This window comes from Spermophilus citellus, assembly GCF_964194105.1.
Source record: "Spermophilus citellus genome assembly, chromosome: 2".
Lineage (NCBI taxonomy): Eukaryota > Metazoa > Chordata > Mammalia > Rodentia > Sciuridae > Spermophilus > Spermophilus citellus.
The window spans coordinates 129967162-129986807 of NC_138183.1; the positions used below are offsets into that span (position 1 = coordinate 129967162).

At 38.4% G+C, this 19646-nt stretch overlaps 1 protein-coding gene across 3 annotated transcripts in view; it reads left to right on the top strand.

Moving 5' to 3' along the window:
• Positions 1-708: 708 nt before the first annotated feature.
• ETS1 (ETS proto-oncogene 1, transcription factor) overlaps positions 709-19646 on the top strand; it is a 129848-nt gene continuing 110910 nt past the window's right edge. For 2 of the 3 annotated variants that reach the window (XM_081281028.1, XM_081281030.1), the window contains exons 1-2: positions 709-799; positions 16603-16685. In XM_081281028.1, the coding sequence (XP_081137154.1) occupies positions 16617-16685 (69 nt within the window). In that variant the 5' untranslated portion in view covers positions 709-799; positions 16603-16616. Of the gene's footprint in view, positions 809-16602; positions 16686-19646 lie in introns of all 3 variants that reach the window. The other variant, XM_081281029.1, reaches the window with a different exon arrangement.

The window sequence follows — 19646 nt, forward strand, 5'->3', positions numbered from 1 at the left end:
CAGTCATGTGCCACATGTCTACATATACATTCAAAGATGGAATGCATACACCAGGTGGACCCATAAGATCAAATTGGTCACAGCCATCTTAATCTATCGTTCTATGATGCTCACATAAGGCAAAGCTGCTGACTGATGCATTTATTAGAAGTATCCCAGGTCACTGACACATAACTGTAATTATTTTCTTCTCCTTAGGAAATGTGGCATTTCATATCAGTTTAATAGAAACAAGAAGTTTGAGCAGCTGAGTGGGGGAAAGCTGTTCTGCTGGATGTTAATTCGTTGAACAGGTCTTACAGCAGCTCCTTCCCTCTTAAGCCCTTCCTGAGTTAGTGAATCTCCATTGAGCACTGTGGAGCATGAATATTCACATGTCCAGGAGAAAGTAAATCTAATGCATCCGTAATTATAAGAATCAGTGTGATCCTACAGAATTCCCTTTTTTTCGTCTCCCTCATCACTTCTCCCCAAGGCTGAATTATATTTAACTGGAGAATAATTTGAAGGATTAAAAAATAAGGTGTGATTTGGTGTTGCCTAAGTCCCTTTGAACCACAGTGCCTGTGGTACGGAATGCTACCCTGGTGCCAGGGCTAATGGAAGACCGCCTTTTCTCTAGCTTTCCCTGACTTGACCACACCCCCCAATTTAAGAGGCAGCTCTATTAGGAACATTGTGGTCTTTGCATCCTCTTTAGCCTCGGAGCAGAGGATTCCCGCAGGTAGTTGGAAAGAGACCGCAGACCTTGAGGAAACCTCGCTCCGTAGCTATTCTTCACTGTCTCTCCGGCAAAGTAGTAAGTGAGGTGTGAGTTTCTGCTTAAAACTTTTCCTTCCATTTTCTTTTTCTTGCCCCTCACCTTGTGTAATTAAAAAGAAAATCAATGGAAACTTTCAGGATACAAGCAGTTTTCTCTTCCTCTTTTTAAAAATCTTTCTATAATCATCCATTCAATTGTTTAATACTATTTTTCAAAAATACGTTCTTCCCTTCTTAGAATAGTCTGAAATCAAGATTGCCTGTCAAAAAAAAAAAAAAAAGCAAAATCATGCACATTTTAGATCTTCGCAGATCACTTGTCACAAGCTCTGAGTTTTCTTCCCAGACTGCAGCACTTCCAAAGAAATAAAACTGTAGTTCAACATAGAAATGCCTCTCTTTTTCCTCTTTCACTACTAGTGCCTATTGTTTTACTTGTTTCTTTTCCCTAGCATCTTAATGAAATGCTTTTATAGAAAGGAAAGTGCTGCAGGTTTGAGTCTTGTAAGGCAAACTAGCATGTAGGGTGTTCCTCCCACCCTGTTTTTGGACTCCCGTTCCCCAAGGGTCTACCTACCAATCCTTTGGGCTGTAGTTGCAATGTGGTGCATGTGGTAGGCAGGGGGAGTCTCCACTCAGGGGAGCATTCTTCCCAGTGTTGGAGGGCTGGACTCCAGCGGTCAGTACAGAGAAGCTGGGGCTGCGCCAGTGGCAATTTCTCTTCATTCACTGGTTGTATCCAGCCATTCCACTTTGTCTGTGTCTTCTCATCTACTGTTAAAAGTGTTTCTGTTACCGCCTTTGAAAGTAGTATTTTCAGTGAGCGAATGGTACGAAAGATGCTGGGTTACTGAGATCAAGGCGTTCAAGGTTTTCTTCATTAGCTTTCTTCTTTTACTTTTTAATTCCAAGGCCATTTTTCTTCCTACTTTATACCGCTGCTGCAGGCGTGCATGGGGTGGGGTGGCGGGCATGGAGGCATTTGTTAAACAACAGGAAATCCAGATCCTAAAATGATAACTCTGGCAGCTCCATTTGATTTGTAGAATTGCTGACACTTTAACCCTTTCATCAGTTGTGGTTCTGGATTGCTTCACCTCTTTTTTTTTTTTTTTTATCTCAAGAGAAATGCCTCGTTAGATATGGATTCTGCGGGGAGGGCAGCCACTGTTACTGTTGAGACTCTACTTACCTGGTGTTCCTGAATAGAGAGGAAAGGAGAGCTAATGAGTTAATGTCCGAAAAGTGCTTTGAAGATGAAAAGGTCTTTTCATGTGTTCTGGTATTGTAGTTATTAATATTAATATTTGAAGAAGCATGCTGCTTCTAATGGTAAATCAACAACGTCCATCCTTGCCAGCTCAGTAATGAAATAACAAACAGTGCAGGCTGCTACGTAGCCTCTTCCGTCCTGGTTCCTCCTGGTTCCCCTGCTGAGGATGTGGGAAGGGAGTCTGATTCTGGAGGGGCAACCTTACAGGCTCCTGCACAGAAGTGCTAGTTGCTAGAAGGGCAAGGAGGTCCTAGACCAGTGTATAAAGGGGCGAGATCCTTGTACATCTGGCCATCTGTGACCTTTGAGAATCAGCTGAGAGCATGGGTCTGGGCCAGTTACCTATCCTAGGTACAGATAGGCATTCAAAGGCAAGTAGGATCAGAACTAGTACCTCCTCTGAATTTGGATTTGGGAAAGTGGCTGTGCACTTGGCCTCTCTCTCAGAGATCAGCTTTATAACTGAGATCAAGTTATTGAACATAACTGTGCCTTATTTTCTTCATCTCTAAAATATGAATGATATTTGTGCCCCACCTTGTTCTAAGAGGTGAGCGACTAGAAGTAAATATTGCAGAACTTGGAATAATAAAAGTGTCAATGGGCCCAGGAAAGTTTGAAGAAATGTGCTAAGAAACTGGGTCCCTGAAGGGCTGAGAGGCAGAAGAAAGCAAATGCTTTGGAAACACCATTGGCACCTACAGATAGATCTTTCTCTGATTTCACAGAGAGCTTCCGTGCACGGGCTATTGTGCTAACTCAAATTCTACTGTACCTCATGGTCTTATTTATTGGTGAACAGTTTTTCCCCCATACCTGCTATCCTGTTCTGATTACTCATACACACCAATGAATAATCATTCACATCAAAAAGCAGAAGAAATGGATACATCCTAAAAGCTGGGGCTCCTATCTCCTTTTCCTCTCTCTTCTTTCTTTCCTTCCCTCATTTCTTTCTTTCTTCTTTCCTCCCTCTCTCTCCCTTTTGAATTCTCTTTAGAAATAAAAAAAGTATTTAGTATTTGAATAAAATCAATGGTTATACAGTAATTTAGTGGCATTTGAGGCAAATCTTGCAAATTTCTTCAATCCTGGGGAAATTGAGATAAGGAGACAACTTTTTTTTTTTTTTTTTTTTTTTTGCATCTCCTCCTTTATCTTTACTCAACTGAAAATGTAGCTTTATGGAACTCAATCTTTTAATCTAACTGATTCTCTGCCTATCATCTCTGGTTTCCTCCACTTCACCTGAGGAAGGATTGTAATCTCTAATGTTTATTGTGAGGTTGGTGTGTTCCACTGACTTTGCTAGATGGTTTGTGTGGATTCATGGTGGGACCCTGATTAGAATCAAGGGGATGTGAGCCCAGAGCTTGTGACTGGAATCTCATGTCATAGGATTCTAAGGAACTCTGAGACACTCTAATTTAGGCTGGATTTTTCTGCTTATTTGGGAGAATACCATGGATTAGGCCTGTTTTCTGAAGGAAAATCTGTGGATTAAGTATTCATTATCAAGAAGACACTGATGCTGACTGAGCATGCTAGCACACATCTGTAATTTCAGCAACTCCAGAGACTGAGACAGAAGGATCCCAAGTTCAAGACTAGCCTCAGCAATTTATAGAGACATTGTCTCAAAATAAAAAGGACTGGGAATGTAGCTTGTGGTAAAGTGCCATGTGTTCAACCCCCAGTATCAAAAATAAACAAACAAATAAATAAAAAGACACTGACTCTAGAAGAAGGTTACAGGGTCTATCTATTTGCTTGGATTAGTAAACTGATCTGTCTTGTGACAAATGTCATTTCCCGTGCTCAGCCTTGTTTGGGTGCTATGACCGATATAAAAGGAAATAATATATAAATTCCATTTTTAAAACTTACATAATATTTTCTTTTTACAGTACTGAGGATTAAACCCAGGGGTGCTCCACCACTGACCCACAGGCCCCTATTTTTTTATTTTGAGACAGTGGGTCTCTAAATTTCTGAGTCTGGTCTTGAACTTGGGATCCTTCTGCCTCAGCCTCCTGAGTAGCTGGGATTAGAGGCCAGTTTTTCTAGCTAAAATTGATATAATCATTTTAGAAAATAATATTTTACTGGAAAAGAGGTTAAAAATAAGCAACATGATACATTCAGTCTATGTGTACTTTTTTTTTTCAAGTCCACAGTATCTAGAGCACGGAGGGAAGATTTCTGATTTTCTTCCCCCCCAAAGCAAGACAGTAGGTTTAACATTCACTTGACTAAAGTCCAGGTGTTGTCTCAAGAATTCTGAGGGGAGTCTGATCAGCACTTATTAGGATGAGAATGAAAAAGTAAACAGTGCATATGTTAGGAAAATACTCTATGGGGACAAATAAGGGTTTTCAAGAGATGTAGAAAATATCAAAGCAGACATTTGGCTTTTGTTTTGGCTATGAGGGGCAAGGGGGAGGGAAAAAAAAGGGAGAGAATTGAACAACAGCAGGGGAGATAGAGAGGGAAGATGGGAGGGGAGGGGAGGGGAGGGGGGATAGTAGGGGTTAGGAAAGGTAGCAGAATACAACAGACACTAATATGGCATTATGTAAAAATGTGAATATGTAACAGATGTGATTCTGCAATCTATATTTGGGGTGAAAATGGGAGTTCAAAACACAATTTGAGTCTAATGTATGAAAGATGATATATCATGAGCTATGTAATGCTTTAAATAATCAATAAAAAATTAAAAAAAAAAAGAGATGTAGAAAATACTAGGATTTTAGACTTTTTAGATTTTTTTTAAACTTTTCAATTTTAAATAACTCCAGATGTAGAAAAGATTGCAAAACAAAAAGAAGTCTCCCCAAATTTGAGACTTTTAAAATCGTGAAAAATGGAAGGAAAAGCATTTTTGGTACTTCGGTGATCCTTAACCCAAATGATTCCTGTGGATGGGGAGAGCCCCAATGCCATATTCTTGATATAAGAGACTATAGAAATAAAAGCAGGGCTTCTTCAGAAAGACCAGAAGCTTTGTCAGAAGTGGCCATCATCTGGCAGGTAGTTTGAGAAGCCCAGATAGGTCCAAAGCTGCTTGAGCTTCTCCAGCCAGGCTTGTATTGCACATTAGATTGCCAAATGCTTCAGCGTTGGTACAGATGTCTTCTGGTCTGTTTCTCAGTAGGCTTGTGCCTCCCAAAATAAACATGATATTGTTAAAAATACTCAGAAATGTGATCATATAAGTACAGCCACTGCCTTGCTTCTCAAGGTGAGATCTTACGACCTGCAGCATCCAGTGCAGACCACAGGGCTTTGGCTTTGTAACAGAATCCTGTGGTAATTCATATGCATATTATAGTTTGGGTGGCACTGCTTTACAGGAAAACAAGAAAGAAAGGAAGGAAGGAAGGAAGGAAGGAAGGAAGGAAGGAAGGAAGGAAGGGAGGAAGGGAGGGAGGGAAAGAAACTGAACAAACAGAAAAATGAGAAAGAAAGAAAGAAAGAAACTGAACAAACAGAAAAATGCAATGTTTTCCAGAGCAATTTACTACTTCCTTATATTTATAGTTAGTTATTACAGTGTTACTCAACAAAAGATTGACATTTATATCAAAAAGATGTTGGTTTTACTCGGTAAGCTGCAGTAGTTCCCCATTTGTGCTAAGCAATCTTTCTATGAGTTTGGAGTGCTGTAAGAAAAATGCTTACTTCTTGGTTTTATACATAACAATGGTACAAACTGACTGCCATTCCACAGAAATCTTGGCTCTTTTCTTCTGCAAAGTTCTTGATAAACGCTACTCAACCTGTGATTATTAAAGGGAATCCTTTTTGAGATTTAAATGCAAATCCTTAAGAAAGTGGTGAGAATGCTAGCTTTAATTTTTTTTTTTCTGGTGCTACGGGTTGAACCCAGGGTTTGTGCTTGTGAGGCAAGCACTCTACCAACTGAACTATATCCCCAGCCCTTTAATTCTTGAATAGAGCCTCAGTTACTTTTCATCTGAATTCTAGCTTTAATTTTTAAATAAATAGCCTCTGTTACCTTGGGTGGTAAAAATAAGAACTAATAAAAAATTACTGTTGCTACTACTAGTGACTGCTTACTAAGTGACAGGCAACTATTAATAAAATAGCAATAATAAGAGCAATTTATTGACAATTTCACCATATGTAAAGTGCTTTGCTAAGTACTTTCATTTGTATAATCCTTTTCAATAGTCCCCAAATGGTTGGTATTATCTTCACTTTATAGTCTTCACTAAGATTGTGAAGAAATTTGGCGATTACTAAAGGGGCTCTGCTTTCACCCATAGTCTAACTCCAGAGAGCTTGCCCAACATGGAAACTCCTGGGGATAGATTCATTCAAACAAAAAATGAACCAACTTGATGAATTTTTTTCCAACTCCAAAATTCATTGAATTTTCAAAATCCCTCTTTGTAGAAGAATGCCAGCAAGCTGTTTGGCATTATACTGAGAAATTGGAACCTTACAATTTGGGCAATAAAACAAATGAAACTCCACCATGAAAATCACAATAAGACACAGTCCAAAAAGTTACTTTCAAAATTTGGGGGATCTAAGTTAGTTGGCATCTTTTAATTCAATTTTATCGGGACATTATTAAAACAATTTAGTCTCTTTTAATTTTTTTCTCAATCTCTCTATTTGTGGTGAATCTCAGTTTTGTTGAGACTCTTTTAGAACCAGAACCAAATCTATTTTAGATTAAATCCCACGTAGTCCACACACTATGGGTCAAAAGGAAATTACTTAGAATTTTAGGCTTTCAGGGATTTCTTTGTTACCCATTGGGTGAGTGTTGACATTTTCAGTCTTCCAGACCTTCAGATTGGACTCAGTCAAGAATCTTTTATACCCCGACCTAGACTACTTCCATTATTAGGAAGCAAAGAGTACTTCATTCCTCTATTCTTTTTGGTTTACGGGTTTTTTTGTAAAGAACAATTGTAACTTACTTATTCAGTTAGTTATGAGTACCCAACATATTCATGGCACTGGAGTATGTCTGAAGGCCAAGTGTGATCATTTGTTGAATTTCATGGTCAAACACAGACATGAAGAATAGAATTTCAGCATCAGAGATGACCACTTTTACTATGAAGCCATTCATTGAATGTTGTCCTTGATCTTTCAGAGGACGTTTCCACATGAAGTATAAAACTCGACAAGCCAAAACAACCTGTCCAAGATTTTTATTAGCAGGACCTTAGCGGGCAGTTGCACAAGAGAGGGGGGTGGAGAGAGGGGGGGGTGGGGGGAAGAGGGGGAAGAGACAGAGGAGGGGGGAGAGTAAGAGAGAGAGCGCGAACGGGGTGTTGATATTTATGGGCTTAACCCAGGATGAGGAGGAGCAAGGCAAGCGAGCTGTTACTTCTTTAGTGTCCGAGAATTCGAGCCACTTCACAGGTTGGAGGTGCGCCATTCAAAGTTCGCGCCGTTAACAGGGATTGGAGGTGATGGTTCGCGCACCATTCAGTGCGTCATGGACCTGAGCTCCCGGAAGAGAAGCGCTCTGGGCGCCATCGTTACCAACAAAGTTGATAGACTAGATTTTTTTCCCCCAGTGCTGGTGATTGAGCCCAAGGCCCTGCATATGCTAGGCATGTGCTGTACCATTGAGCTACAACCTCAGCCACCTCAGCCCAGGGCTGATAGACTAGAAGTAGTAGTTAGTTTCTGACAAGTTTCAGAGACTAGGTTCAACATTCTCTGGATAAATTCCTTGACATATTAGAGTTGGCAGTTTTTGTTTTGTTTTTAAGAGAGAGAGAGAGAAAACTTTTTTTAATATTTATTTTTCAGTTTTTGGTGGAAACAACATCTTTATTTTATTTTTACGTGGTGCTGAACCCAGCACCACATAAACCCACACCACTGTCTCCCCCCCACAAAAAAAAAAAAAAAATAGAGATAAAAGATGCCTTTACTCCAATGTACCGTGATAGTTAGGAAACAAGGAGTACTGCATATTTTTGCATTTCCTCCTGGATGGAAAGTTTTCCCTCACCATCACACTGTTGGAGCACATTGTCAACAACAGGCATGAAGGTAACACTTCTCATAAGCATCAAGGGAGTACATTAAAACTGCCAACTCTAGGGGGCTGGAGATGTGGCTCAAGCAGTAGCGCGCTCGCCTGGCATGTGCAGGGCCCTGGGTTCATCAAGTTGGTTACACATCCACTTTTTTACATACTGCCATACTAGTGTCTGTTGTATTCTGCTGCCTTTCCTATCCTCTACTATCCCCCCTCCCTCCCCTCCCATCTTCTCTCTCTACCCCATCTACTGTAATTCATTTCTCTCTCTTATTTTTTTACCCTTTCCCCTCACTTCCTCTTATATGTAATTTTGTATAACCATGAGGGTCTCCTTCCTTTACCATGCAATTTCCCTTCTCTCTCCCTTTCCCTCCCCCATCTCGTCCCTGTTTAATGGTGATCTTCTTCTCATGCTCTTCCTCCCTGCTCTGTTCTTAGTTGCTCTCCTTATATCAAAGATGACATTTGGCATTTGTTTTTTAGGGATTGGCTAGCTTCACTTAGCATAATCTGCTCTAGTGCCATCCATTTCCCTGCAAATGCCTTGATTTTGTCATTTTTTAGTGCTGAGTAGTACTCCATTGTGTATAAATGTCACATTTTTTTATCCATTCATCTACAGTCTAGCTATTGTGAATTGTGCTGCTATGAACATCGATGTAGCAGTATCCCTATAGTATGCTCTTTTAAGGTCTTTAGGGAATAGTCCAAGAAGGGGAATAGCTGGGTCAAACGTGGTTCCATTCCCAGCTTTCCAAGGAATCTCCATACTGCTTTCCAAATTGGCCGCACCAATTTGCAGTCCCACCAGCAATGTACAAGTGTACCCTTTTCCCTACATCCTCGCCAGCACTTGTTGTTGTTTGACTTCATAATGGCTGCCAATCTTACTGGAGTGAGATGGTATCTTAGGGTAGTTTTGATTGGTAGTGAAAATTTATTATTTGCTTTTCTTTCTTGTTGCTTTGAAGAGACTTCTGCCCAGGTCAACTAGTAGTTTAAAATCCTATAAGTGAGAGTAACATTCAATTTGAGGAGTCAAGCTGGGTATTAGATTTTGCCTCTTACATTAAGTACAGAATTTTTAGCTGAATTCTAACTACCCAGAAGAAGAGAAGTTAAGCCTAGACCTGTATAGGACTTTTAACTGCTTCCTCTCTTTGGTACAGTCACAAATATGTTTTTAAACACAAATATAATTTTTCTCTGAGAAATTTTACACTGAAAGCTAGAATCTGAGAAGAGTTTTTTTTTTTTTTTTAAGAAATAAAAATGGAGGTAGTTCCCTCACTAATGAAAAAAGTCTAATTCGAAAGAGCCCCTGGAATATTATCATAACATGAAGTCAGGAAGGGCATACTTCCCAAATAGAAAGATTATTATTTGTTTGCATGTACTTGCAATTTGCATATAAAAATCTTTTAATATTCTTCCTTTTCCTATCTTAGATGAGAAAAAGAAAAAAAAAGTGTGTCACATTAGATTGGATAGAGAGAAAGGATGGGAGAGGAGCAGAGCATCACTTTTATTGGTCTGCTGGGTACTCAGAGTAAGAAAGAATGCTTAGTATTGTAATGTTAGAATACTTAGTCAAGAAGATGAGGTTCTTATAGATTTAGGAACAAGACAGAGAAACCACTTTTAATTCTAACCATTTTTTTAAATTGTAATGACAAAGTTTCCTTGCAGGAGGGTGAAGAATGTTCAGTTATCTAAATAATACTTCTTTTAAAATCGAGTTCTTAGAAATTGAACATAGTAGCTTTTGTTGTACTGAAATATTATAGAAAACATCTTCTAAAATCACTCAAGAAATTCAGATGGACTATGCATGGGAAGTAGAAAACAATGGAGGAGAATAGAGAAAATCACTCTGGTAGATTGATTAGTTCACACAAATATTATGGTTGTGCTTATAGTTATTTCAGAAGCTTACTCTCAGGGTTAGTGTGGACCCGATTTTTTAAGGCAACAAACTTCTATTTTGTTACAAAGATATCTTTAGCCTCTTGGATATATTCAAGCTCTGAAATGTAAACTATTGTACATACCAATTCCATTTCAAGTAAATTCACTTTCCTTTAAAAAACATGTACTGCATGTATATATACACCATCTAAAAAAAAACACCATACCTACTGTAAAGTAACCTAGAATTTAGGAGCAGAAATAGACCTATATACAGAAGTATTATGACTTTATTACATTGTAGAGTAAACTCCAGGAGGAGGATCAAAAATGTCCATGTAGCTGCCCAGGAATATCAGAGAAAGCTATCTGAAAGAGGCAGTGATCCAAGTCTCTAAAAAACATGTTCATATGCTATAATTGGCTCTGTTTCCTCAGATTCTACCAACCATCAATCAAAAGTATTTGAAAAATATGCAACTGTACAGAACATGTACATATTTCTTTTCTTGTCACTAATCCCTAAATAACATAGGATAACAACCATTTAGTATAACATTTATGTTGTATTAGTATCACAAACAACATAGAGGTGATATAAAGTATCATAGAAGGATATGAATGGTTATATGCACATACTATATCATTTTATATAAAGAACTTATGCATTCACAGATTTTGGTAGTTTAGGATAGGGTGATTTTCTGGAATCAAACTCCTTTGGGTACTAAGGGATTATTGTATTCAGAAGGAAGAAATTGAAAGTCTCTACATTCTAGATTAAAGAAGTAGCCTAGGTAACAAGGGTGTTTCCTTTAAATGACAGTCCTTTTGGAAGTCAAACTCACTCTCTTCTGCATTCCAAGCCCAAAGCATATCTTTTTATATAAATTGATGAGAAACCTAAATTGTTGATATCAAGTAGAAATGCTAGTTGTAAATCTACTGAAATTTCATATAGCTTTCCAAGAGGAAAGGAGAAAAAATAAAATTGGCAATGTTCTGCCACAGCTTCTTGAACTTTTGTCTTCCCCATCTAATCTTCATAACCAGGAGAGGTTGTCCCATAATTCCTAGCCTGTGAAGCTAACATGAAGTCTAGAGGGCAAGTTCAAATTGAAAACACCGGACTTTGTCCATGTCAGTATAAATTTGGATTATCTGTTATAGAATGCAGTTAATATATTGAAATAGAGAATGTATACATTATTTGTCCCCAAAATACTACTTTTAGGCATTTAATGTGCATATAAAATATTTTAGAATTTTTTATAGTGATGGAGAATTGAAGACAATATATAATAGTAAGGGCTCATTAAGAAAAGTGTGCTGCATACATACAATACAATGCTTGACAGTCTTAGACTCTAGAGTATAAAGGTATATTTATTGACATACAATTTTTTCATTGCATTATATCATAACAATGAAAATGCAGATTGTAAATAGCATGTAGAGAATAATCTGATGGAAAAATTATGATGACATGTATGTGTTCTATATATCTATATTACATTAAAATATGTAGAAGAATGTTGGACAAAAATTAGTATAATTATGTCTGTATGGTGGGATTTCAAGAGATTTTGATGTCCATTTGAGTCTTTTATGTAATTTTAAAACAACTTTTGCAATGAAGATAAAACAATTTTTGCAAAATGAGTTTACAAAAAAGAATTGTAAAGCATGGTTTACTGGGCTACTTACTGACAGTAAGTCATAGACTTTCCTTTAAGAGCAGACAACTCAAAATGAAAAACTTTTAACTGATGTCACAGTTATGTAGAAATAGAGCCAAGCAGGTCAGAGTTGATGTGAACCAATTCACATGTGAACCTTGACTGAGGCCTCATCTCTTTGGGATTTCTTACCCATCTGCTGCCTTGGCCCCAAACATCCCTCTCACTCCCTCCTAACCTTTTCTACAGTTTGTGAGTCACTCAACCTGCCCTGGTGAGATGTGGGTAAAAGGAAGTGTCAGCTTGCAGATCCTGGCCTGGTTACAAGGCTTGCAGAGGGTGGGAAGCGGGGAAGTTGGAGCAATGGTCACATGCTTTACATAGAACTCTGTCCAGAGTCAAATGGAAAACTAGTTCTAAGACACTCACATAAACCAAAGTGTTAATTATTTGCCCTCTCCATCGATTGCTTGGTTTTTTGTACCTAAAAATCTAGAATGATGAAGGTAAGATGCCCAGGTATAGATGCTGAAGGCCTAGGGTCAGGTTTTAGCTGGGCTACTTAACAACATAACCATATGTTCTTATCTGTAAAAACAGGACTTACATGAATTAAAGGGTGCTCACTGGTTTTCTAACTTAGACTCTGATGTTCATGTGCCAAACTCCTGTTAACACTGGTCTAGGATCTGGTGAAGGGTTAAGTCCCTGCCCTGGGGAAGCTTGAGTTCTAATGGGGTGGGACTTGGAGGAGACAATAAACAAACAAGGAAGTGTCTGAGTAGGGGAAAGGTGTAGCTATTTGTACAGGGCAGTGAAAAAGGCTTCTTAGATAAGGTCACCTTAAATAGCTATGTGAATAGAAGGAAGCACTTTTCACTTAGAAATGGATCATAAGACAAACTCATTATTTCAAGTGGTCTTTATCTAGACCTCTATTCAGATTCTCTAATTTGAGAAATGAACATAACCACATCTCATCTACATTTTGTCTTGTGAGACCAGTTTATTCTTTCATACATTCATCAGTCCATTCATAGGATCAGCAGCCCTGAGGTGCTCACTGTCTTTAAATCAGTGAATGGACTGATGAATGTATGAAAGAATAAACTGGTCTCACAAGACTAAAAATGTGGATGAGACATTGTTTCAACATATAATTAAAGGATTAAAGAGATACTTTACATCTCTCCTACTAAAAAATAAAGACATTGAGTTTCTCTTTTGCCCATGATCTGTCTCAAGTACTGGAGATGTAGAAGTACAAAAGTCAGGGTACCTCACTTCAGGTAGCTCAGAATCTAGTGAGGGAACAAATAGAAAGAGGTGTTGGTGAAACAGTGTGATACACCAATGGCATGCTCCACAAAATGGAAAAGGAGCAGCTAGCCCCGGCTGGATGGTTTGGAAATCTTCCAGGAATAGCAACCCTCTGAGACTAACCCTTAAACCTTGAAGACGGGGAGTTCACTAGTCCCAGGGAACAGGATGGGGGACATTTCTAGCAGAGACATAATTTGGGAAGGGAAGAAAGATAAGAATGTCCTAAGAGAACAGCAGAGAGCTGCCTGTTCAGAAGTGGAGGGTGTAGTGGGGCTTGCTGAGCTAGGGGCTGGGGAGGTGGAGGGAGAGTGGAAGTCTCTGAAATGGAGTTGGCAGTCTTGCTTGGGACCATTTTCTCTGGTGCTCTGGAGGAGATGCTGGTCCCATTCAAGAAAAATGAACTTAGGTCTTTCCACTCCTCTGTTACTAAGTGTTCAAATAATTTCTATACCCAGACAGGTCTCACTGCTGCTTCTCAGCTGCGGAGTAAATCTTAAAATCACACAGTTGTTTTTCATTTAGGTAATAAACATGTGCAGTGCCAAGACAAAACGCTGGTCCAGCTGATGTTCAAGCTGTTGTCATGTGGGAGGGAATTCTCTTTGGCAAAAACGCCAAATAAGAATCAATCTCAATTTCTCTCTCTCTCTCTCTCTCTCTCTCTCTCTCTCTCTCTCTCCCCACACACACACACATACACACACTCCAAACACTCCTTTTGCATCTTTTGAAAGAGTTTAGCTCTCCAGCAGCTGTTGTATGTCACAATCTACAAGTGGAAAAGGGTGGGTTCTTTTTTTCTTTCTCCAAAAAATAATAAAGCAGCAATCCATTTCTGTCCCAGAGTTATTTCCTGCAATGAGAGCCCTTGAGATCCCTGGCAACTCCCTCTTTTCAGTTTCCTCCCTGGGCAAAGGGCTTTTCCCCAAGGGAAATGTCATTCATGTAGTCGAGAATATGGGCCAGCACAGAATGCACCAGATGTTGGGCCAGAGGTTTCCTCCCTCACTCTGTCAATTGGAAGAGAAAACATATTTCCACTGAACCTTTTCCCTAGCATGTTGCTGTGAGGAGGAGTGTTGTCTGGCTAGCAGACAGAAACTCTTGTTGTCTTTGAGCTAGGCTCCAGTATGCTGCTGCCAAGTTCAAAAGCCCTTTCTCCTACAAATATATAAGTAAAATAGGCATCCTGAAGGTCAAGGCCCTTTGCTGCTTGTGGGAATCTAGAGATGACTCATAAGGCCCTATGGTCACACCTTGCTCTGAGCAATCTTCCATGATTTCCTATTCCCTGAACCCAGCAGAACTAACTGCTTCTCCCCCCCATTGTACATGAGTCTGTCTTCACTATTTCGTGATGATAGAGATTTTATTTCTCAGCTTTATTATTTTGAGTCTGGTAGAATCTAAGGGTCATGTGAGTCAGGAATCTTTGTTTACTAGTGTGTCTCAAGTGCCCAGAACTGTGCCTGGAATGTAGTAGTGACATCTTAATTATTTACTGGATGCACAAAGACCTTCCCATTAAAGGAAACCTACTATATGATTACTGAATGAGTAACTGCAGTTTACGAATATTCAAGAGATTGTTGAGGCTTTTGGGGTGGAAATAAGACGTTTTGATTGTTTGAATGAACTGGCATTCTCCCAAGACAGGACATTTCCTCCAGAAAGTTGAATGGCTTGCATGAAGCAATAATCCCTCATCCCTGGACATTTCCAATAGTAACATTTGCCCTCCTGGACCCTGGAAGACTGACCAACTTTTCCCCAGGGGATCTGTTCTTGGTCTAACTATGCTCAGAATGGTACAAATCATGGAGGTAGCTTCTAAGTCTCATCTTTGAGTAGATCAAAACATTCAAGTGGGTATATATGTTTTGATGATAATTTATTAGGGTCTTAAAATTCAAATTTCAGATTAAAAATAAGGAATGCATTAATGAGAAAGAGGCCATGGAGTTCATGGAGACTATTCTACAATTCGGGATCAAGACATGTCTGTGGTAACCTACATGATATGTATTTATTGCTTTATCAACTAATATGTGGTACCTTATTATTCCACGCTCAGTGCCCAGCTCAGAGTCTGAGACATGATGGCTGCTCTCTATTTTTAGAAACAGACACTGAATTAGCAACCATGGAGGCTGATATTAACGTCTTACCCTATCATCTTTGACCTTTTTTACCATTCAGCTACACTACTGGGGAGCTCTTCCTGGGTGCCATCTGTTGCAATAGAGATCAATCCCCTGAAAAACTGGAGAATGAAATCTTGATTAGCATAGCCTAGCTATCCAGACCATTTTTAAATTTCTCTTTAAGTTAAAGTTGTTTGAACTGCATTCTACCTTCAGGAGAAAATATAACAAGGCAAAATAGTTAAAAAAACAAAACAACAACAACGACAACAACAACAACAACAAAAAAGCACCTATAACTCTAGGCGAAATCATGACTTCAGAAGGATTTTAGCTTATATGTTTTGACTATAAGATATTAGTGGCTCCGTGATTGCAGCTCTTAGTATAATTTTATATTGTTGGCCTGTTTATTTTTTAAAATACATTTTAGAAGAAAATAGGCATGTCATTGATTCTCACACTGTATCAAGATGGTGAACCAAAGCTGCCTCAAATGTAAGACCTATCCTCATACTCTTTTTATCGAGATGTTTCAAGTGCTTTAAAGGTTTGCAAGAATAATGAAAGAGGTCAAACACAACCTAGAAAACAGTAGGGTTGAAATGTCATTTTCTAACACTAGGAATTTGGCCTCTGAACAATATGCCTAGGAATTTAATCTTATTCATTCAAGAAAGACATATTTTTTTAGTGTGTGGTATTAAATTTACAAAAGTGTGTGAACTAATGCACTCTAGAAAGCACTTAGGTCAACAAAAATGTTTGATATATAAATGATTTTGCTGATGACTGACAGCTAGCTGGAAAATCCCTCCAGCCAGAACATTCCTCAAGCGTTCTAGCCAGTCAGACTTCAATGGGGGTAATAGCTGTCAACAAGAGTTATTTAATAGCCCTTCTCCTGGTTTCAAGATGAATACAGTTCAATCCCTTTTTCAGGACTTCTCTCTATCTGTGCCTTGGGGTGCTGGTTGACATGGCTCTTTAGAGAAAATTTTTCCATTCTTCTTTTCTCTAATCCTTTATTTATTGCTTTATCAACTAATTTATGGTACAAGTATGTATTGAATTCCTGCTATGTGTCACATCTGGTTAGAGGTGGGGAACAGGAGATACATAGATGGACATTTTTTTTTAGAAAGACATACAGATCTGTCCCTGCCCAGAAATCCTACAAAAGGTGCCTTTTGTAGATCCTTTTGATGTGTATTGTCTACAGCACACAGACTTGATCTATTGTACACACTGTCTTGCTGTCGGGGCTGGCTCTGTCTGGGGTCTGCTCCACTTCTGTGCTATGGGTGAGTCACTTATCTTCCTGAATTTTAGTTTCCTTCTCTGTCTCACAAAAAAGTAAGCTGGATGATTCCTTAAAAGACTCCTCGTTCTAAGACTTGCACTCTCTTTGGGGTTCTAGTTCATATTCCTGAGTAACTCCAGGGCTCAGCCTATATGTCTCTTTTACAGGTGCTGAGAGAAGAATGAACTACTTTGTGGACTCCACTATGAGCAGCCCTGTCCCTTACCCAGCATCTCGTCCTGCAGTGGTGGTGAGTGGCAGTCCATGGTAATCCCTTTTCTGTCTCCCATCATCTACCTTGTCCATTCCCTCTCTCTTGCTTCTGGTTCCCTGACCTCTCCTCTGCAGAGAAGCCAGGGTTGGAAGCAGCTTTGAACTAGTTTGGAGGAGCCCAATTGTGAGATAAGCTACATTTTTATCAGTGTGAAAAGTAGAAATCCTAGACTTATGGACTTGCTGAAGGAGATTTTTAGTATGTTTGAGTTTTAGAGAATGGGACTTAAACGTGATTCAGTTAAAACTAGGTGATTCTCATAGTTCAGTTCATTTGGTGAGGATTTTTCATGTACTGATGCACCTTAAACCTATTCATAGTAAAATTTATTTTGGGCCTCACATATAAAAGCTAAACAGCACATTTTTTTTTAAACTCAAGGGTTCTTTACAACTGAGCCAAATTTCCAACTCTTTTTATTTTTTTATTTTGAGACAGGGCCTCACTAAGTTCTTTAAGGTCTCATCTGAGCCTTCCTAGTCTCTGGGATATAGGTGTTTGCCACTATGCCTGGTTATAACAGAAGTTTTCTAACCAGAGAAATTTAAAGTGAAAATAAGATGAAACATAACAATAAGTTTATGGGAAAACTTAGATTAAGAGGGCTAAAAGCAACTTTAAAATAGGATTCAATTAAATTTTTTGCCCATAGGGAAGAAGACCCTTGCTCAGGCTATAGACTGATTCCTGGAAATGCTTAGATAAATTCCTTTAAAATTTACTACAGGAGAGATCCTATAATGTTGCCATTGACCAATTCCATTGTTAAAGGAAACTTTCATGTTAACATGTTAATAGATGTGACATTAACTTCTCTATCTGAATTCTGCATGTCATTATACAAAGATAACCATCATCAATGTTAAATATTTTTTACACACTCTGGAAATGAGAGGTAAGTTTATTATTAAATCTTCCCAGTAGATTTATGGGTCTCAATAGACACCAACCAACCAGAGCTCTGTTCTGACTCTGGTCTTTATGCTCTGACTGAGGTTCTCTATAATTTTTAATGTGGTACCCTTAAGTTACAATGAGAACCTCTCACTGTAATTGTATATGAAAAGATCTGAATCGTTTGAAATTCCTTTTTGTATTATTGATAAATAATTGCTCAAACACTATTGTATATTCAAGGGAAAAGACATTTCTTGGATAATTAGCACATCTTTCTTCACTGTTGTTCTATTATATTTTTCTTCTTTTAATGGCTTCTGTTTTCACACAAGCACTATTTACTATCCAAAAAAAATAGAATCAGAAAAAATTTGGATCATAATTTATATCAACAATATGTGTAAACACACACACACACACACACACACACAGGCAAGGAGTCACTGGAGTTTGCTTAGTAGAAATTGCCAAGAGACCTGCAGTTTAAGGTCATGAAAAGGGTTTGGAGAAGTTGCCAGGGAAATCTCCTCCTGCTTCTGACAGAGAGCTTATCATCTAAGGTCAGCACAAATTACACTCCATTTTTCTTAGAGATGATTTGTTAAAATAAATAATGATATTATGATTTGGGAGCAAGATGTGCCATTGACTTGGAAAAGATGATTTAAAAATTTAAAAACAGACTATGTTAATTCTCTTTACTAGTATATTATAGTCAATTAAGCAATATTAATATTTTGTGTATTTATACACAAAATTGGTATACAAATACGTACCTATTTTATTTTGGACACTGAAATGAAAAAAAATAATATAAGTATACAAGTTGTAGGTATATTATTATCCCAGATTAAAAAAAAAATTCCAGGCCAATCAATCCAAGTGCTTATTTTGAACTAAAAACTCCCTTCTCCAATGGAATACAATGGCTATTTTTAATATATTCTGAATGGTTTCCATTGGTTTGCAAACAAAGAATTCATCTCTCCCTTGATAAGAGTTCTATCATTTCAGCTATTCTGGAAAATTATTATTGACATGTGACATTCTTTTCATGGCACATTTCAAAGTAGCTTGGGTAAAAGCAGAAGGTTGCATAAGAAAGTTGCTAAGTTATTGTTCCAGCACTTTCACTCATAACTTCTCTCTGGCCCTCAGTTTCTCCATCACTGGAGCTGAGTTAGGCAATTATTCAGAACCACAAAGCAAGCAAAGAAGTCTTTTAACTTTTTGTGTCTGATAAAAAAAAAATAAATAAGTAAATAACTTTTATTAGTACAAGTTCAAGTTAATGGTAATTTCCAATATGAGGCTAGATTATAAACAGTCAAGGATTTCATAAATTGTCTGCAAAATATAACCTTTGGGTGTTGGCACTAGAAATTCTAGAAACACATTTTATACCTTGAATTCCAATCTAAGATTAGGTGGAGGAATGAGCACAACATCATTAACTAAGTCGAAACCTCAGGTACCTGGTGTCTTCCCATCTCTGTCACCCCCTTGATATCTAGAGCTCAACCCATGGAACTTAGTCCAATAATCCAAGTCCTCCTGCCTGGTGCCACAGTCTCTATTGAGTTAGACTGAGCCACTGAGAAAAGAAACTTTGTCCTAGGAATGGTAAGTTTGAGGGGCAAAGGAAAACTATGAGAGCCACTGGGGTTTCCAACATGGGACAATTTTACGCTCCCAAACAAGGGATGTGTTTGGTGGTCAATAATTGGGAAATGCTACTGTCATCTAGTTGACAGGGACTAAACTTCCCACAATACAGAATACAGGCTCTTAAGACAAAGACTTAACCAGCTGTGGAGTTGATTGTGCTGAATTTGAGAAACCATGGTCCAAAGTAGCCACAGAGCAGCTTCAAGTTGAAAAGCAGAATGGTGCTCTGTGCGCAGACTGGTTTGAGAAGGTCTTGGTTCCTTGTAAATTATTGCTTTAGGAAGGAAAATCTAAAAAAAGAAAAGGAGAGAATGTGCTTCTATTCTTAGGGACTCTATTTAGCACACTGCTTTAGTTGACCAAGAAACAATC